The sequence below is a fragment of the Arabidopsis thaliana genome, chromosome 4 (assembly GCF_000001735.4).
Source record: "Arabidopsis thaliana chromosome 4, partial sequence".
In the NCBI taxonomy this organism is placed as follows: domain Eukaryota; kingdom Viridiplantae; phylum Streptophyta; class Magnoliopsida; order Brassicales; family Brassicaceae; genus Arabidopsis; species Arabidopsis thaliana.
Window position 1 is genome coordinate 5,512,265 of NC_003075.7, and position 14,784 is coordinate 5,527,048.

Here is a 14,784-nt window from a genome sequence, read left to right on the forward strand (position 1 = left end):
TAGCCAGAAATTGCGAGTGGCTTTCAACGGTCGGATTGAGAACAGTTTCTTCTTTAATTATTTATACTTTCATCCCCAATAATTTATTATTGTTATCGATAGTACCTAAATTTATTTATTTTATAGTTTTCATCCCACGATTGTGTAATAATTATCCAAAGTACCCTTTTCCAATTATAATAGCATTATCATCTTTTTGTTTATGGTTTAGGTACAGTTTTTAAAGTTTTCTCACGGTTTGTAAAATAGAAAAAGGAAAATCAAGTAACTAAGAGATATATTATTTGATTTGATAGTTAGCTCGTAATTGTTTCGTCTACCACAACGGCATATAGAAATTTATATTTCTAGTTATGACTTATGATCAGTGATTATAGCATATGTTGTATGATAAAAAATATTTTTCATATAGTTTTTATTTCTTATTAAATTATTAATTACTTATTAGGCAATACATATTTTTTCATTTATTACTTGATATCTCTAACTTTTGCTCTCTTTGTAATACGTAAGTGTAACTTATCTCTGTGTTGTTTTTATGCTTGGCAACATCAATCCTTAATAAGATAGATGAGCTTTTTATCATATCCGAAATAGCCTCTAAGCAGCAGAAAGATGAAAGAGATGATTTAGCCATTCCTTTTGCTAGATCAATTCTCAACCATAAAGATTCTTTGAAAGAGATGAGACTGATAACATTTCGGGATATACAAAATCCTTGGAAAAGGTGAATGATGCGTCCTTATTACTATTTATTATTTCTAGAGTTAAAACATAAATATCATATTTGTTTTTTTGTTCGGTAGGCTCTTGAGATACTTCAAGAACAAGTTAAGATATCTGAGAGACTATGGTTGTGCAAGAGACTTTTCTTTCCCGAATGAGGATGATAACTAGCAAGCAGTTTAACCAAAAAAGTTTAAATTCTTTAGTACTTGAGGTATTTTATTCATGTAAGATTTTTTTTATTATTTCTCATTTCTTCAGTGTTATTGCAATAGAATGGTTCATCTGTTTACAGGTATGCTCTTAAGTCCTAACGAATGCAATGACCATGAACATTGATGATGTCCATGTTGCCAAGATATTGGGAGTAGACTCTCGCAAATCTTGCGTTGTCTGTGGTATCGTCTTTAAAAGTGACGATGTAGGTAACATTAGGCATCCTTTGAAAAATGCAAAGGTGAGACCAGGTTGAACAAATCTTGCATAACATGGCATCCTTTGTAACTGTCTTTCTCAAGGATGGTTGTGTTTTTAATTGTTGACTATTTTTCTCCTTTATTTTGGGTTCTAGTCTTCTAGGTACATAACTTTGGAAAGTCAAAGGAAGCCATGCTTGAGACTTTGGTTAAAGATATTGCTTTTTCCAATGTAAAAGTTATTGTTAGTCGGTCATCAATTTGTGAAATGACACTACGTTTCTGCAAAATTTACAAGTAAGTAATCTCTAACATTTGAACCTACTTTGAATCATTTTTTCTGAACCTTTTGATAAATACAGTGTTGGCAATACCATTTTTTTTAGGATAATGGTTCTACAGATTTCTTCTGACATTGATATTAACAGTTTATGTTCAATAGTTGGTGCAATTGATTCATCTCAGCATTTCCAACCTCATCATCTTGGATACATGGATTCTACATCATTATCAGAGATTGGTAATTCCTCAACAATCACTTTGTGTGGAACGAAATGGAAAGTCTTAACCAAACAACAAAGCTACATTACTCATGGAATCAATACATACAATTTAATACTTGTATATTTACTGAATTAGTTATTCTTGTCTGTAGCCAAGAGAGCTGTAAAGAAGGCAGAGAGAGATGCAGAGAGGGCTGAGAGAGCCTCTCAGAAGAAAGCAGAGAAGTTTAAGAGTAAGCTCCAGGCTGAGAAAAAGAAGGATTGAAACTAGATCAGATAATTGATGTGTTTCTTTTTATCATGTAATGAATGACTTAGAGTAATGTAGAGATTATTGTTCTTAAAAGGTTTGCGGGAGCTGTCTTCACTAAAGGTAAAAAAATCTTAACATGTGAACTCTTTTTGTCGACTCTATCCTTTTTTAGAAGCAGAGGTCTGTTATTAGATGATTATTTAAGAGACATTTTTGAAGTATTTGCTCTGTATAAAGGATCATGAGGCATTTTTTTGTCATGTCTCAAAAATAGACGGAATACATTATCAAAGTTTATATATTTATAGATTATAATGTGTAAGAAAGCAATGTACAACCATGTCTAACGCATAAGCCCCAATAACGTAAAAGCCAGCACCTCTTCAGAACAATCTCTTCCTAAAGAGAGCTCCAGATGAGAAACTATCGATTTAAAAAATACACTAGATGGAAACAAAAAGTATGAACCTTTAAAAATACTCCTCTCGAGTCAATATCAATCTATTAGTCACGGTCTTAAGAGAGTTAAGCTCGAATTCAACTTTATAAAGGTGCTCTAACGAAGATGTTGCCTCCTCCCTAGCAATCTAAAACGATTCCAAGATCTAAGGTGTTAGTACAAATACCCGTAAGAACAACAACATATCAAAACTTGAAGTACCTCAGCTTCTGTGTGAAGAGCCAAAACATCTACCCTCCTTCCTCCATGATTTTGTGATGCAACTCTCAAAGCAGCCTGAAAAGAATTTGGTTCTATGGATTATGCTACTTTTTTATAGGCCAAGATCTAAACTAGAATCATAAAGCCTCATGGAACTTTATAATAAAAAAATAATGTATGAGACCATGTAGATAAATGATAAGACACTAACCTCTCTCTGAAGCAAGAAACACATTCACAGAATTAAATTTTTGTCAAAGGTTATCCAGAATTTAAATAGAACGGAAGCTTACCTGCTTTAAAGACGTGCGTTCATAGTAACACCTTCTCCAAGGATTTCAACCTAATAAAAATCGGTTTTGAGTTTACAAATGTGATAAAATCTCGAGGTAATGAAACAATATAAACAGTACGTAAGAAGAGATTTGTATGATATACTGAGGCATGAACCACCTGCATACCTGTTTCTCAAGTTGCTTAGCTCTAGCATCTGATTCTTCACACTTATCTTCTGCAAGTCGAAGCTGGGGATGCACAAATTAGGATGGGATGCATACCATAATAAAATTGTACAAGGATTATCTAACTTCAAAACAAATCTTGTATATTAATACACATAAGATTGGCAACAACTATGATAAAATGATAGGCTAGTCCAAATAAAAAATTCAAATTTGCCAGTGTAATTCAATGATAGCTTAATTGTAACAAATCAAGAGATTCTTTTCAGGAAAAGATGTCATCAAATGAAATTGAGTAACTAATCCATACTGACACCAAGTGTGAAAATTTACTGGCATCACCTTTTCTAACTACCTTTCATTTTCTTCATATAACATTTGAATTTTACATCAGTTTCCATAATCTAACTATAAAAATAATAATTCAACTTGATATCTATTTGAAATTTAGTTTGATTCTTGATTTGATCTATATGACTTGGAATCCTTGTGTCTGAATCAGGGGCGGATCTACATTAGCATGAGATAGGGCACGTTCCCCATACTACTTCTTAAACTTTAGCTAGTAACAATTGATTGGTTATATCTTTTACATCATTTAGCAATAAGTGCCCTATGCCACATCTTAGATGCAGTGTTCGATACCCCTGTGTACAATGTTTTTGGCTTTTATTCTCTTTATTTTATATTTGTTTTCCACATTCTTGTTTAGCGTCTTCATGTAATTAGATGCATTTTTCTTATTCATTGTTATCGTTTTTTAAAGTAAAACTATGTTCTGCTGAAAATAAACAAAAATAAAAGTATTCTTTTTCAGTTCTATTTTTATTTTTGTAATTCTAGTTTAACTTTAACAAATTTGAAGTCATAACTATTGTAAAGTATACCTACATTTTAATTAAAAATGATAATAAAAACTAGGGAATTAGTAAACAATGCTATATCATGTTCTAGTCAATTTAATATTTAAAGTTTCAAGTAAATATAAATAATATTATATATATATATATATATATATATATATATATATAAGTTACATTTTTGTAGTGAGTTGTACTTCTAACTATGCATCTTTCTAATTAAAAATAGTGTGTTTGGCGATGTCAATTTAAAAATATATTAAGGGTGACAATGTATAATTAATTTAATATTATAAAATAGTTCTTAATATGATTATTATGTAAATCAAATATCATTAATCATATGTTATTGTGCCCTACATAAATTGTTTTCATGGATCCGCCACTGGTCTGAATATTCCAAAAATTTCTAAAAGAGTTTATAATTATTATGGATGGTTAAGCCAACTATGTTATAGTATTAAGACCATCTCCATTGAGATTTTCTCACAATTAAAAATAAAAAATTATTAAAATGAAAGAGAGAGTGTAGAAAACTTTGAGATACTCTCTACAACTCATCATGATATTTTTCTTCTTACCATTGGTTTAATTTTTTAATTAAAATAAAATTTAATCATAAAATCAAATTATAATAAAATATTATTTTTTTTTTTGTTTGAGAAACTATTTGGGTTTCTCATTGATGGAGATGCTCTAAACTATACTTAACACATCGGGAAAGTGCCTATAATCAAATGGCTAATTAATTGTCTATTTCTACAGCTTCTTTTACTGGAACTAGGAGTGTACCCACGCTACGCATGAGTTGTTATTTTGAAAATGGTTTTAAAATAATTATATTCTAACTATTTTATTACTAGTTTATGTTTATATTTGTGTATGTTATTATGTAGTTGATAAATTTATATTCATTTTCTATAATAATACTTTTTATAGTTAAATTTACCTTCGATTAAAAAATCGATTATACTTTTCATGTATAAATCTTCTTATCTATATATTCAAGTTTCTATTCTTTTTTAACTATCATGAAATACTTACAACAACAATATATAATACAATAGTATGCAATTATGTTATTTATGTGGTTTGAAACTTGTCTAACTTGATTATAAGCAAACTATTCCTTGTTCCATGTATTCTCCTAATCTAGTACTCTGATCACATCATGATAAGCTCATGACTAAATATTGAATTGTAATAATTTGAATAACAAAGGTATAACTAACTACTCATTTACTTCAAAAGTTTCATAAGGAAGAGAAAAATAATAATAATTAAAGAGTCATTTAAGTCAACACTTTTAGGTATCTCTCTTTGCATTTGCATATACCCATGTTGGAGAAAGTGTCTTGTATTGAATTCTTTGGTATATCTAAGATCTCAAAAAACCTTACTTGAAAAACGTGTATGTCATTATTAATGTTATCGGTTTATCATAAGGCACAAAAAAGAAATCATATATCATGTACACCAAAAAAATGTAATAATAAGAAAAGACTAAGTTAAAATACTAAACTAAAAAAGGTTAACTACCAAGCAACTAAGCTACAAATACCGGGTAATGACTATAAAAGAATAGCAAAATAGAAAAAGTAGAAGAAAAGTAGTGTTTTATACATTCATATGATTTGTATTTTTTTCTTTTATTTTGAAGATAGTTAATTAAGAGTGGGAATTTAATGAAAAAAACCCTCAACTTTGGCCAGATCCATTTTTAAATCCTGAACTATGTTTTTAGTAAAACAAACCCTGAACTAAAACCTGTTAATAAACTTAACCCCACAGTAATTAAATATTAATGGGATATTAATTTCCAAAAATCGACCAAAGAACAATGACAGAATCCGTGATCCAACTGAAGATCGTCCACCTCAAAAAGTTCCTTATACACGTGAAAAAGTTCAAATGGTAAAATAGAGAACAATGAATTATGTTTCACAAGATCTTCCTTTTCAAATTATTTAATTTAATCTTTGCATATTTAGACTTGCAGCAACTGTCAACAAGTCGGACACAACAAACGTTCATGCAAGCGTAAAGCAGTGCCAAAACCACCCAAGAAACCTCAAAGACGACCAAGGAAAAAACAGAAAACAATGGATGAAGAGAACCCTATCACTCAGCCAATACAATCTTCTCTTCAAAGTTAATGCTTGACAAGTCTTTACTTTAGAATATTTTGTCCCTCTGAAACGATTGTTTTTTTTTGTGACAAATATTGTTGTGTTGCAACAGCTTCGATAGTTATGTTGGTTGGATTTATTTAAGCATGACTCTTTGGATTATTTTAAGTTGTTGTGTCTTTCTTTCAGCTTCTAAAATCCAAACTAATTAAGCAATTCAAAATCATTTAGAACATTTTTTTGTAATAAATTCAAAACAGTTTTAAAGAACATCATGTGGTTTTTGCGCTAAATACAAATGTCTCATTGTTTTTTTTTTTGGAAATTAATATCCCATTAATATTTAATTCTTAAGTTTATTAACAGGTTTTAGTTCAGGATTTGTTTTACTAAAAACATAGTTTAGGGTTTAAAAATGGATCTGGCCAAAATTGAGGGTTTTTTTCATTAAATTCCCATTAAGAGTGGGATTGATGTATGGTTTAATGCAATGTGAGAATTTTAATTTTTCATCACTAACTTTTATTAATTTTTAAATAATTTAAATTTAGAATAATATGTGGCTCTCTCTACTGTAATAATGTGTCATTAATATGGAGAGAGTTGGCCAACTTTCATGTATATGATTCGACTCCAATAAATCGTGTTATCATGCATTATAGGGATTGATGATAGGTTGGAATTTGTCAATCCAATTGTTGTATAAAAACAAAAAGAAAAACTAAGAAACCAAGAGAAGGTCAACACAAGAGTCTCATATCAATCTATATAACATATCAGATATTATCTGCATCAACCTAAATAGTTAATCATATTTTTAATTTACTAATTGGCATTTTTAAAAATAGATTAAGATTTGAGTGACTAGCTGACAGCTAGATACTGTTCATAAAGCCGCTTAGGAGGGTATATACATCCATCATTGTTCTCTGGCATAAGATTGACATTAATAAGATTGATTAACCAAACGTTAACCATAGCTATGACCAACTAAACAATAATATTATACTACAACTAACTAATAATTAGGCCTACTAATAGAAAGTCACAAAATTTTCTGATTAACGTTTCTATCTACGTGATGAAAACATAAGTGAACATTAGAAATTAAAGTACTCAATGACTCAAGTACACGAACAAGTTGGGCCGGGGCACCAACATGTTTTCCTACTATTCCTCAGAATCATTTTTTAAATTGGTAACACAAACGATTATGTACACAATCTAGCTAGCATGAACGAAATAGGTTTCAGTCTAAGGCACCGATTATTTTAGTTACGAGTTTTAAAACAGTGAACCATCTCATTTGAAACGCGTTAACTCACGTTAAAAATTTTGAAATTCTCTAAACTAATGTCAAATTTGGCTTGCTCAAAATTTAATGGTTACTCGAACTAGAGCCTAGACGATGATTTACGGACGGTGGTCTTCGAATTTTTCATTTGCCTTTCCAATACTCAGGGTTGGTCCAGACCTAAAGCTCAGCAAGCAAATGTTTTAGGCAGCAAATTTTATATCAATTTTAAAGAGAACAATATTTACAGAAACGTCTTATAGGTAGACGGTGGATGGTTCGATCCTTGGCAACCGAAAACATTAACTATTTTCTATGTTTATTGATTGTAAATGGACATCAAATTTTATTGGGCTTTAGACATGATTAGTCTTTGGGCCGGTCCAGCCAGCACAGCAGTACTGATTATAAAATAAGTCACAATCTTTTTTTCAAAAAGGTGAACTTCATTCATGTATCAAAGATTATAAAGTAATAAAGATGTATTATACATGCATAACTCCAAAAATAGTGGAGAAATGGGTACCTGTAAATTTCCATCAAATTGTTAGTGTATGTGTTTCAGTATTTGGTCGTTTCATGCTACGCACGATATGCTATCAAAGTTAGAAAACGATTTCAGGATGCATAATTTATTTTAGAAATAATTCCTAAGATAGAACACAATTATATGTTTATTTCTAGAATAGAACACAATTGGAGGTTTTTTACAGCCTCAACCAACCTTAATCCTCCTGCCCAGTTAATGGACTGTCTTATCTGGCTTTTATCTCCCTCAAGGGATAAAAATATTTGTCTCATTATCAGGCTTGCCTTTCAGGCTTGTGTTTATGCAATTTGGAGAGAAAGAAACCAACGTCTCCACTCCGGCGTCTCTCGCTCTACTGAGTCTATCTTGAAGGACATCCAGCTCACCATTCGCGCTCGTCTGGATCCTTTGTCTCGCAGCACGGCGCATCTCCCTAACGCTCTGTCCTTGCTAGGAACTTGGTTTTCTCTTTTCTAGTTCAGGGATGTTTGTTTTGGTTTTCCAGTGTTGCAGGTTTCGTCTTCCCTTTTGTTTCTTGCAGGAGCAGGTTTGTTCTCCTGTCTTGGGCCTGTGGTTTTTATTTGGGCTTTTGTCATTATATGTTTTTAGTTGAATGGAAAATTATGAATTAAAAAAAAAAAAAAAAAAAGAAACAGAATACATTTTTTTTTTATTACTCACATGTTTTCAGTAGTTGTGTAATTACAATTAACATTCCTGATTAGTTATAATTAATTATTATTATTTAATTCGTTTTAACTAAAATTAAATGAAAAAACAGTGATTATACATGTCATCAATCCATGTCATTAATATAATCCACGTCATTAATCAACTCCAAAATGCACAAACGTTTCGGTTTCTTACTGTTCATCGGCGGAAAAAAAAACTCTCTCTTTCTTTCTCTCTCGATAGGGAACGAACTCTTCACCCTATTCCGTCGCAGTTTTCGCTGTTCTCGTCTGTTCTGACCGAAAATCATACGCCGGAGTCTAATTTCTGGTTTCGCGAAGTCACATCCGACATCTGGAGTCGCATTTGTGGTTTCTGGCTAAGTTCCGGTAAGTATGATTCCAAACTTTATTTCGAATTTTCCGACAAGAATCCGACATCTAAGTTCAATCGCAAGTGATTCCCGTCACTGAAATCGTTTTCCGTTGCTTAACGATGGTTTTTAAGGTCGTCGTTGATTGACATATGGTGGCTGATTTGTTAGATCTATTTGATTTGACGGCTGAGTTACTGTTTGTTTGCTGACTGATTTATGATTTATCAATTCATCTGTGTCTGAGTTTGTTTTATGCTGTGATTGAGTTATGGTTTAACCTTACATCGATGGCTGAGTTTCTGTTATATGACGGCTGAGTTTGTTTATGTTATGGCTGAGTTTCTGTTATGATATGGTTGAGTTTGTTTATGTTTTGACTGAGTTGTTGTTATGTTATGGTTTGACTGAGTTTCTGTTAATATATAGCTGAGTTAGATTTATGTTATGGCTGAGTTATGTTATGTGTGGCTGAGATAGGTTTATGTTATGACTGAGTTATGTTATCTATGGCTGAGTTAGGTTTATGTTTTGCCTGAGTTATGGTATTTGTAGATGAGTTTGTTTTATGTTATGGCTGAGTTATTGAATGCTTACGGCTGATTTATGGTTATACAGATGTCTGAAGACCAAGCAAGGGATTACCCTCCAAGACTTTACCCAGAGGAGGATTCTAATCTGGAGAGTAAAGGCATTAATCACAACATAAAGCTGGGAGATTTCCCTGCAATTAGAGAATCAATAGGAAAAGATATATGGGAAGAACTGAAAGAGACACCGCTTGGATTAATTGCTAAGCTTGTTGATAGTCATTTTGTATGGTCTGGTAAGACTGTACATTATCTACTATGCAGACAGCTGAGAATACTGAAGAAGGAGCTTTGATGTATCGTGGCTGGTCAACCCATCCAGTTTGGATTGAACGAATTTTAACATATCACGGGTTTAAATACAGATCAACTACCTACATAAAAGTTTGAGCCTGAAGCTGACTACAAAACGTTCTTCAGGGAATTGCGTGTGCCAACCGGTGAAGGTCCTATTCTAGATGAACTTAGGCAAGGCTTAGTAATGTGTAGAGCATGGCCTCCTGAAAAGCGTAGATGGTTTGGGTTATTGACTCTTCTATCCATTGGACTTTATGGCTTGCATACTAACTCTAGGATACCATTTGAGAGTGCCAAAAGAGTTTTCGATGACGAAGCCATGAAGACTTATTCATGGGGTTGGGCAGCATTTGAAGCCCTTGTCGTTTCTATAAAGTTGCCGAGGCCTATTGGCAAGACGTACACCGTCAGTGGTATGGCTTTCGTGTTGCAGGCTTGGGCGTATGATTCAATCATCACCATCGGCGAGCGTTTTGGGAATGTTCTAAAAGCGGATGAGATTCCGTTGCTTAGATGGGGTGGCAACCGTACCCCTGCAACAATAGAATCGACCATTGCTGAAGATATCAAAGTGAATGGTGGTGAGGTACGTTTTCGGCTCTGTTATGATAGTCATTGACTGAGTTATGTTCTGTTTTTTATCAAATATTTATGTTACGGCTGAGTTGTGCTCTTTTATCACTGAGTTAATGTTTTGTTTTTTTGTCAAGTATGTTACGTGACGACTGAGTTATGATCTGTGAAGGCTGAGTTATGTTTTCTTGTTTTGGCAAATATGTTATGTGACGACTGAGTTATGTTCTATAATGGCTGAGTTATGTTAGGTGACGGCTGAGTTATGTTCTATAATGGCTGAGTTATGTTAAGTGATGGCTGAGTTAAACATACTGATGGGTTTTATTATCTCTTGTGTTGTAGCTGCGTGTTCGTAAAATGGTTGAAAAGGCTGAGTTAAGCGAGCTGTTTCATTCTTGGCCAGACCAATTAGAAGACCCAACACTCGATAACTTGATCCAAGACTTACATGAGCTTAAGCTTGTTAAAGGTTATTGAGATGTGAAGACGAGTGAGAAAAAGAAGAAACTCTTAAAAGATAAAGAAACGGATGTGTCTGAATCTCCCACAAAGAAGCAGAAAGTCTCTCACAGTGAGGGTGTTCATTCTCGTGAGAAAAATGCACAAAAGAAGAAGAAGAAGAAGAATAAGAAGAAGGAAGTAGCTGTCGAATCTGATGAGGACGAGGACGAGCAGGATGTTCAGGGAGAACAGCAGCCGCTCGTGGATGTGGTGTCCAACTTGATCTCTCCCTTAAACTCAAGGTTTGACACCGTTGATAATAGCATCAAAGATATGTCCTCCCGTCTGGATGTGATTGGAGTTCAAGTAGAATCGAAGGTTGAAGCAAAGTTTGAAAGAAGGTTTGCATCTATTGAGAACGATGTCAAACAAATTAAAGAGCATCTAAAGGGCATAGCTGACTCAGAATTAAACTCTACTAGTTATATTAGAGATATGTTTTTACCCAAAACACAGCAAGGCTACCTTAAGCCCCGAACTCAACAGACACCAGACGGTCCAAAGAAACCTACAAATAACCAATCTGCTACTAGTCCTCCGTCGGTAAACTTTTAGTTAGTTATGACTGAGTTATCTTCATATTATACGGCTGAGTTATAAATTTTAGTTAGTTATGGCTGAGTTATCTGAATATTATACGGCTGAGTTATAAATTTTAGTTAGTTATGGTTGAGTTATTTGAATATTATACGGCTGAGTTATAAATTTTAGTTAGTTATAGCTGAGTTATCTTCATATTACACGGCTGAGTTATAAATGTTAGTTAGATATGGCTGAGTTATCTTCATATTATATGGCTGAGTTTAGTTAGTTATGGCTGAGTTATCTTCATATTATACGGCTGAGTTATAATTTTTAGTTAGTTATGACTGAGTTATATTTATACATAGGTATGAGTTTTCGTTATTTAACGCCTGAGTTTTCGTTACGTTTATGCAGTCGAAACAAGCTGTAATGGTAGAGAATGATGCTGATATTGCTGAGGTTGGGGTAAGTAGGAATCTTGAAGGAGAATTTGCTAAGGCCTCCATCGTGTCTGATAATGATTTCATTGAGACTTCTCCTCTCAACCGCCGTTTACGCTCTACGACGGCAGCGGGGAAAATATCCAAAGCGAAGCCACCACCAAAGCAGAAAAAGTAGAAAACATTAAATGAGCTAATCGAGAAACCGCCAGAGAGAAGAAGAAGAAAGGCTGCTGCAAAGGAGCCTAAAAAGGTGCCTCCAAAGGTGCCAAAGATTACAATTAAAAACCCAAAATCATCTGAGGAAGCTAAGGAAAAATTTGAGGAAGCCAAGGACATGATTCTATACTTGATGTCACTGATCAGGTTGTATCTGAGTATAATCAAATGGTTTCTGAGTCTGATGAAGATGAGGAGGAAACCGAGAGGCTGCAGAGAGTAAAAGATGGGAGGATAAAAACTGTTAAGCTAGCCCCGGATGGGAGGTCATTGATTAAACCCGATCTAATGACCACTAACAGTTTTCCAGTCATTGGAGACAACGGGCTGAGCTGCATGAGGAAGGGTTGTCTGCCTTCACGAGCAATCTATGATCCTCTGGCACCGGTTGATCCGGCCAAACTACAGAATCTTAAGGCTTATTTGTCAAGTCCCGACTGGTATGGCCCTTTATACCTTAATAAGTTGTTAAATACGACATGTTTACACTATTTGTTTATATTAACTTTCTTTACTATTTGTTAGCAAAAAATGGTTGGAAAGTGGGATAGACGAGGTGCATTTCTACTTTGTTATCATGGCCGAAAGAAAGAACTGGGCAGACCCCAAACATGGATGGCTGGGTGATGATGTAAGTTATTGTTATATTCTGTCTGAATTTGTCTAATGTTATAGCTGAGTTATCGTGTCGTTCTGTCTGAGTTAAAGTAGATAATGGCTGATTTATGATGTAAGTTATTGTTATATTCTGTCTCAGTTTGTCTAACGTTATGGCTGAGTTATCGTGTCGTTCTGCCTAAGTTAAAGGAGATAATGGCTGATTTATTTAGGTGTTAAGGCTGAGTTTTACTTGGTTACGGCTGAGTTAATGTTGTGTTTTGTCTTAGTTTTATTTTTGTACAGCATATTGGTGCGTATATGAAAGTCCTCGCCCAGAGGCTCTTGCGAGATCCCACCCCATACCACAGCGAACGCGTCATGATTCTAGACCCGTGGTTCACGACAATGTGGGTTAATGATTACAAACAGTGGAAGATGAAACCGAAGAGGGTTTCTTTCAGAGATACCCCGTATGAAGGTTGGATGAACGGTACGGCTGGAGAAGACCCAACAAATAAGAAGTGAATAACAGATGTGGATCACTTGTTTCTTGTCCACCAAACCGGAGGTAATCATTGGGTGACCCTTCACGTGAACTTGCCTAGGTCTCACATCGATTGCTATGATTGCATCGTCGGAGAGCATACTCCGATTAGCGATGGAAAAATCCTGGAAGCTTGTAGGCCGTTCACGAGGATGATTCCACAGATGATGAGTGAAATTCTTCCTCCCGAAGTTTGTATCCCGCAATACGACCAATTTTCATTCCGGCGGAGGCACATGACAAAGGTCCAGCAAAATATTATCACCGGGGACTGCGGCGTTTACACGTTAAAGATTCTTGACTGTTTATTGCTTGGTGTTTGTTTTGATGGCATTACTAATTCAAATATCCAGGGTCTACGGGTTAAGATGGCAGCAGAGATCTTCGATGAACTACCTGTAAGAATGCCCCTTCAGTTTTTTGAGCAGTGATTTGCTTTTTCGAACATGTCTGTATCTTTTGGGAATTTTAGCATGTGATTGTACTAAATATTTACACTTTAGGATTGATAACCAGAATTATGTCTGTATGAATCTATTATTATGTTAATTATAACAAAAACCAATGTAATGGCTGACTTATCATCGCTCGATACGTTTTACGGCTGAGCTATGCTAACGTAAGGGCTGACTTGTTATCGCTCAAATCGTGCTACGACTGAGTTATGATACCGTCACAGCTGAGTTATCGTTGTTTAATTCGATGTTTAGCTGAGTTATTCTAATGCGGTGGCTGACTTGTCATCACACAAATCGTGTGATGGCTGAGTTATTCTAACGTGGTGGTTGACTTGTCAAACCCAAACTTCCATCCCATCAAAGAAACCAAACGTCACTGTAGGACTATACATACACCGGTTTACGACAACTGAATAGTCAAGAACCCAAACGTCGTTAGAGGACCAAACGTTTGATTCATAGGGATACAAAATAAAAGAAATAAAATAAAGAACCATAACTCAACAAAAGATGTTTACATCTGATATTTCATACGGACAACTGAAAAAAAGTTTTCCGGTTGTAACAGGATCACGAGAAGTGGCAACGACAACCTTAGCATTGCAATCACACTCGATCGGAACGCCCTTATCGCGCCTCCTGTTTTCGTCGTACCTCGTTCGCATCCTTATTTCCATACGATCGAGCTCCTACATTAACACAAACACGATATACTCCACGTTAGATGGGTAACGATTTGTACTATTCAGATGTGAAGATAAATACCTCATCGACACTAGAGTCACCGTGGAAAAGAGACCCTTGAGCCATCATCTTGGCTGCAATTAGTATGGTACTAAAGCACTGATTCTATATAGTCGTGTCTGCTACAAAAAGCACTAATCAAACGACGGCTTCTTGTATTGGCTGAATAAATTTAGAAGTGGTTGAGTTATAAAAGCATTGCGGCTGGGTTTTCACTGAGTTGTGGCTGAGTTATGTCGGGATACAATATGTTATTACTTAGCGTGTTGCTTTAGGTTGGGTTTATCAAAATTCTTTATTATATCATTATCGACATAACAAACAGCATCTTTATGGGGAACCGCCAGTAATGATTGGGTCCACATGCACAGGAACACAAGCCAGCAGTTAATATTCAAAATAATTCGAACGTG

The 14,784-nt window shown here is 34.4% G+C and overlaps 1 protein-coding gene and 3 pseudogenes across 4 annotated transcripts; 2 read left to right on the top strand and 2 right to left on the bottom strand.

Annotated features, from left to right (window-relative positions):
* Window positions 1–1,048: 1,048 nt before the first annotated feature.
* AT4G08640 (ATP binding protein) lies at window positions 1,049–1,910 on the top strand (the record flags this gene model as incomplete). Its single annotated transcript, NM_116933.2, has 4 exons — window positions 1,049–1,183; window positions 1,306–1,439; window positions 1,529–1,662; window positions 1,798–1,910. The coding sequence occupies 4 exons, from the start codon at window positions 1,049–1,051 to the stop codon at window positions 1,908–1,910; spliced, it is 516 nt and encodes a 171-aa protein (NP_192604.2).
* Window positions 1,911–2,233: 323 nt separating this feature from the next.
* Window positions 2,234–3,412, bottom strand: AT4G08645 (annotated as a pseudogene). The gene has a single exon.
* Window positions 3,413–9,483: 6,071 nt separating this feature from the next.
* Window positions 9,484–13,593, top strand: AT4G08650 (annotated as a pseudogene; the record flags this gene model as incomplete). The annotated part of the gene is made up of 1 exon: window positions 9,484–13,593.
* Window positions 13,594–14,127: 534 nt separating this feature from the next.
* Window positions 14,128–14,437, bottom strand: AT4G08652 (annotated as a pseudogene; the record flags this gene model as incomplete). Its single annotated transcript has 2 exons — window positions 14,128–14,316; window positions 14,393–14,437.
* Window positions 14,438–14,784: the final 347 nt, after the last annotated feature.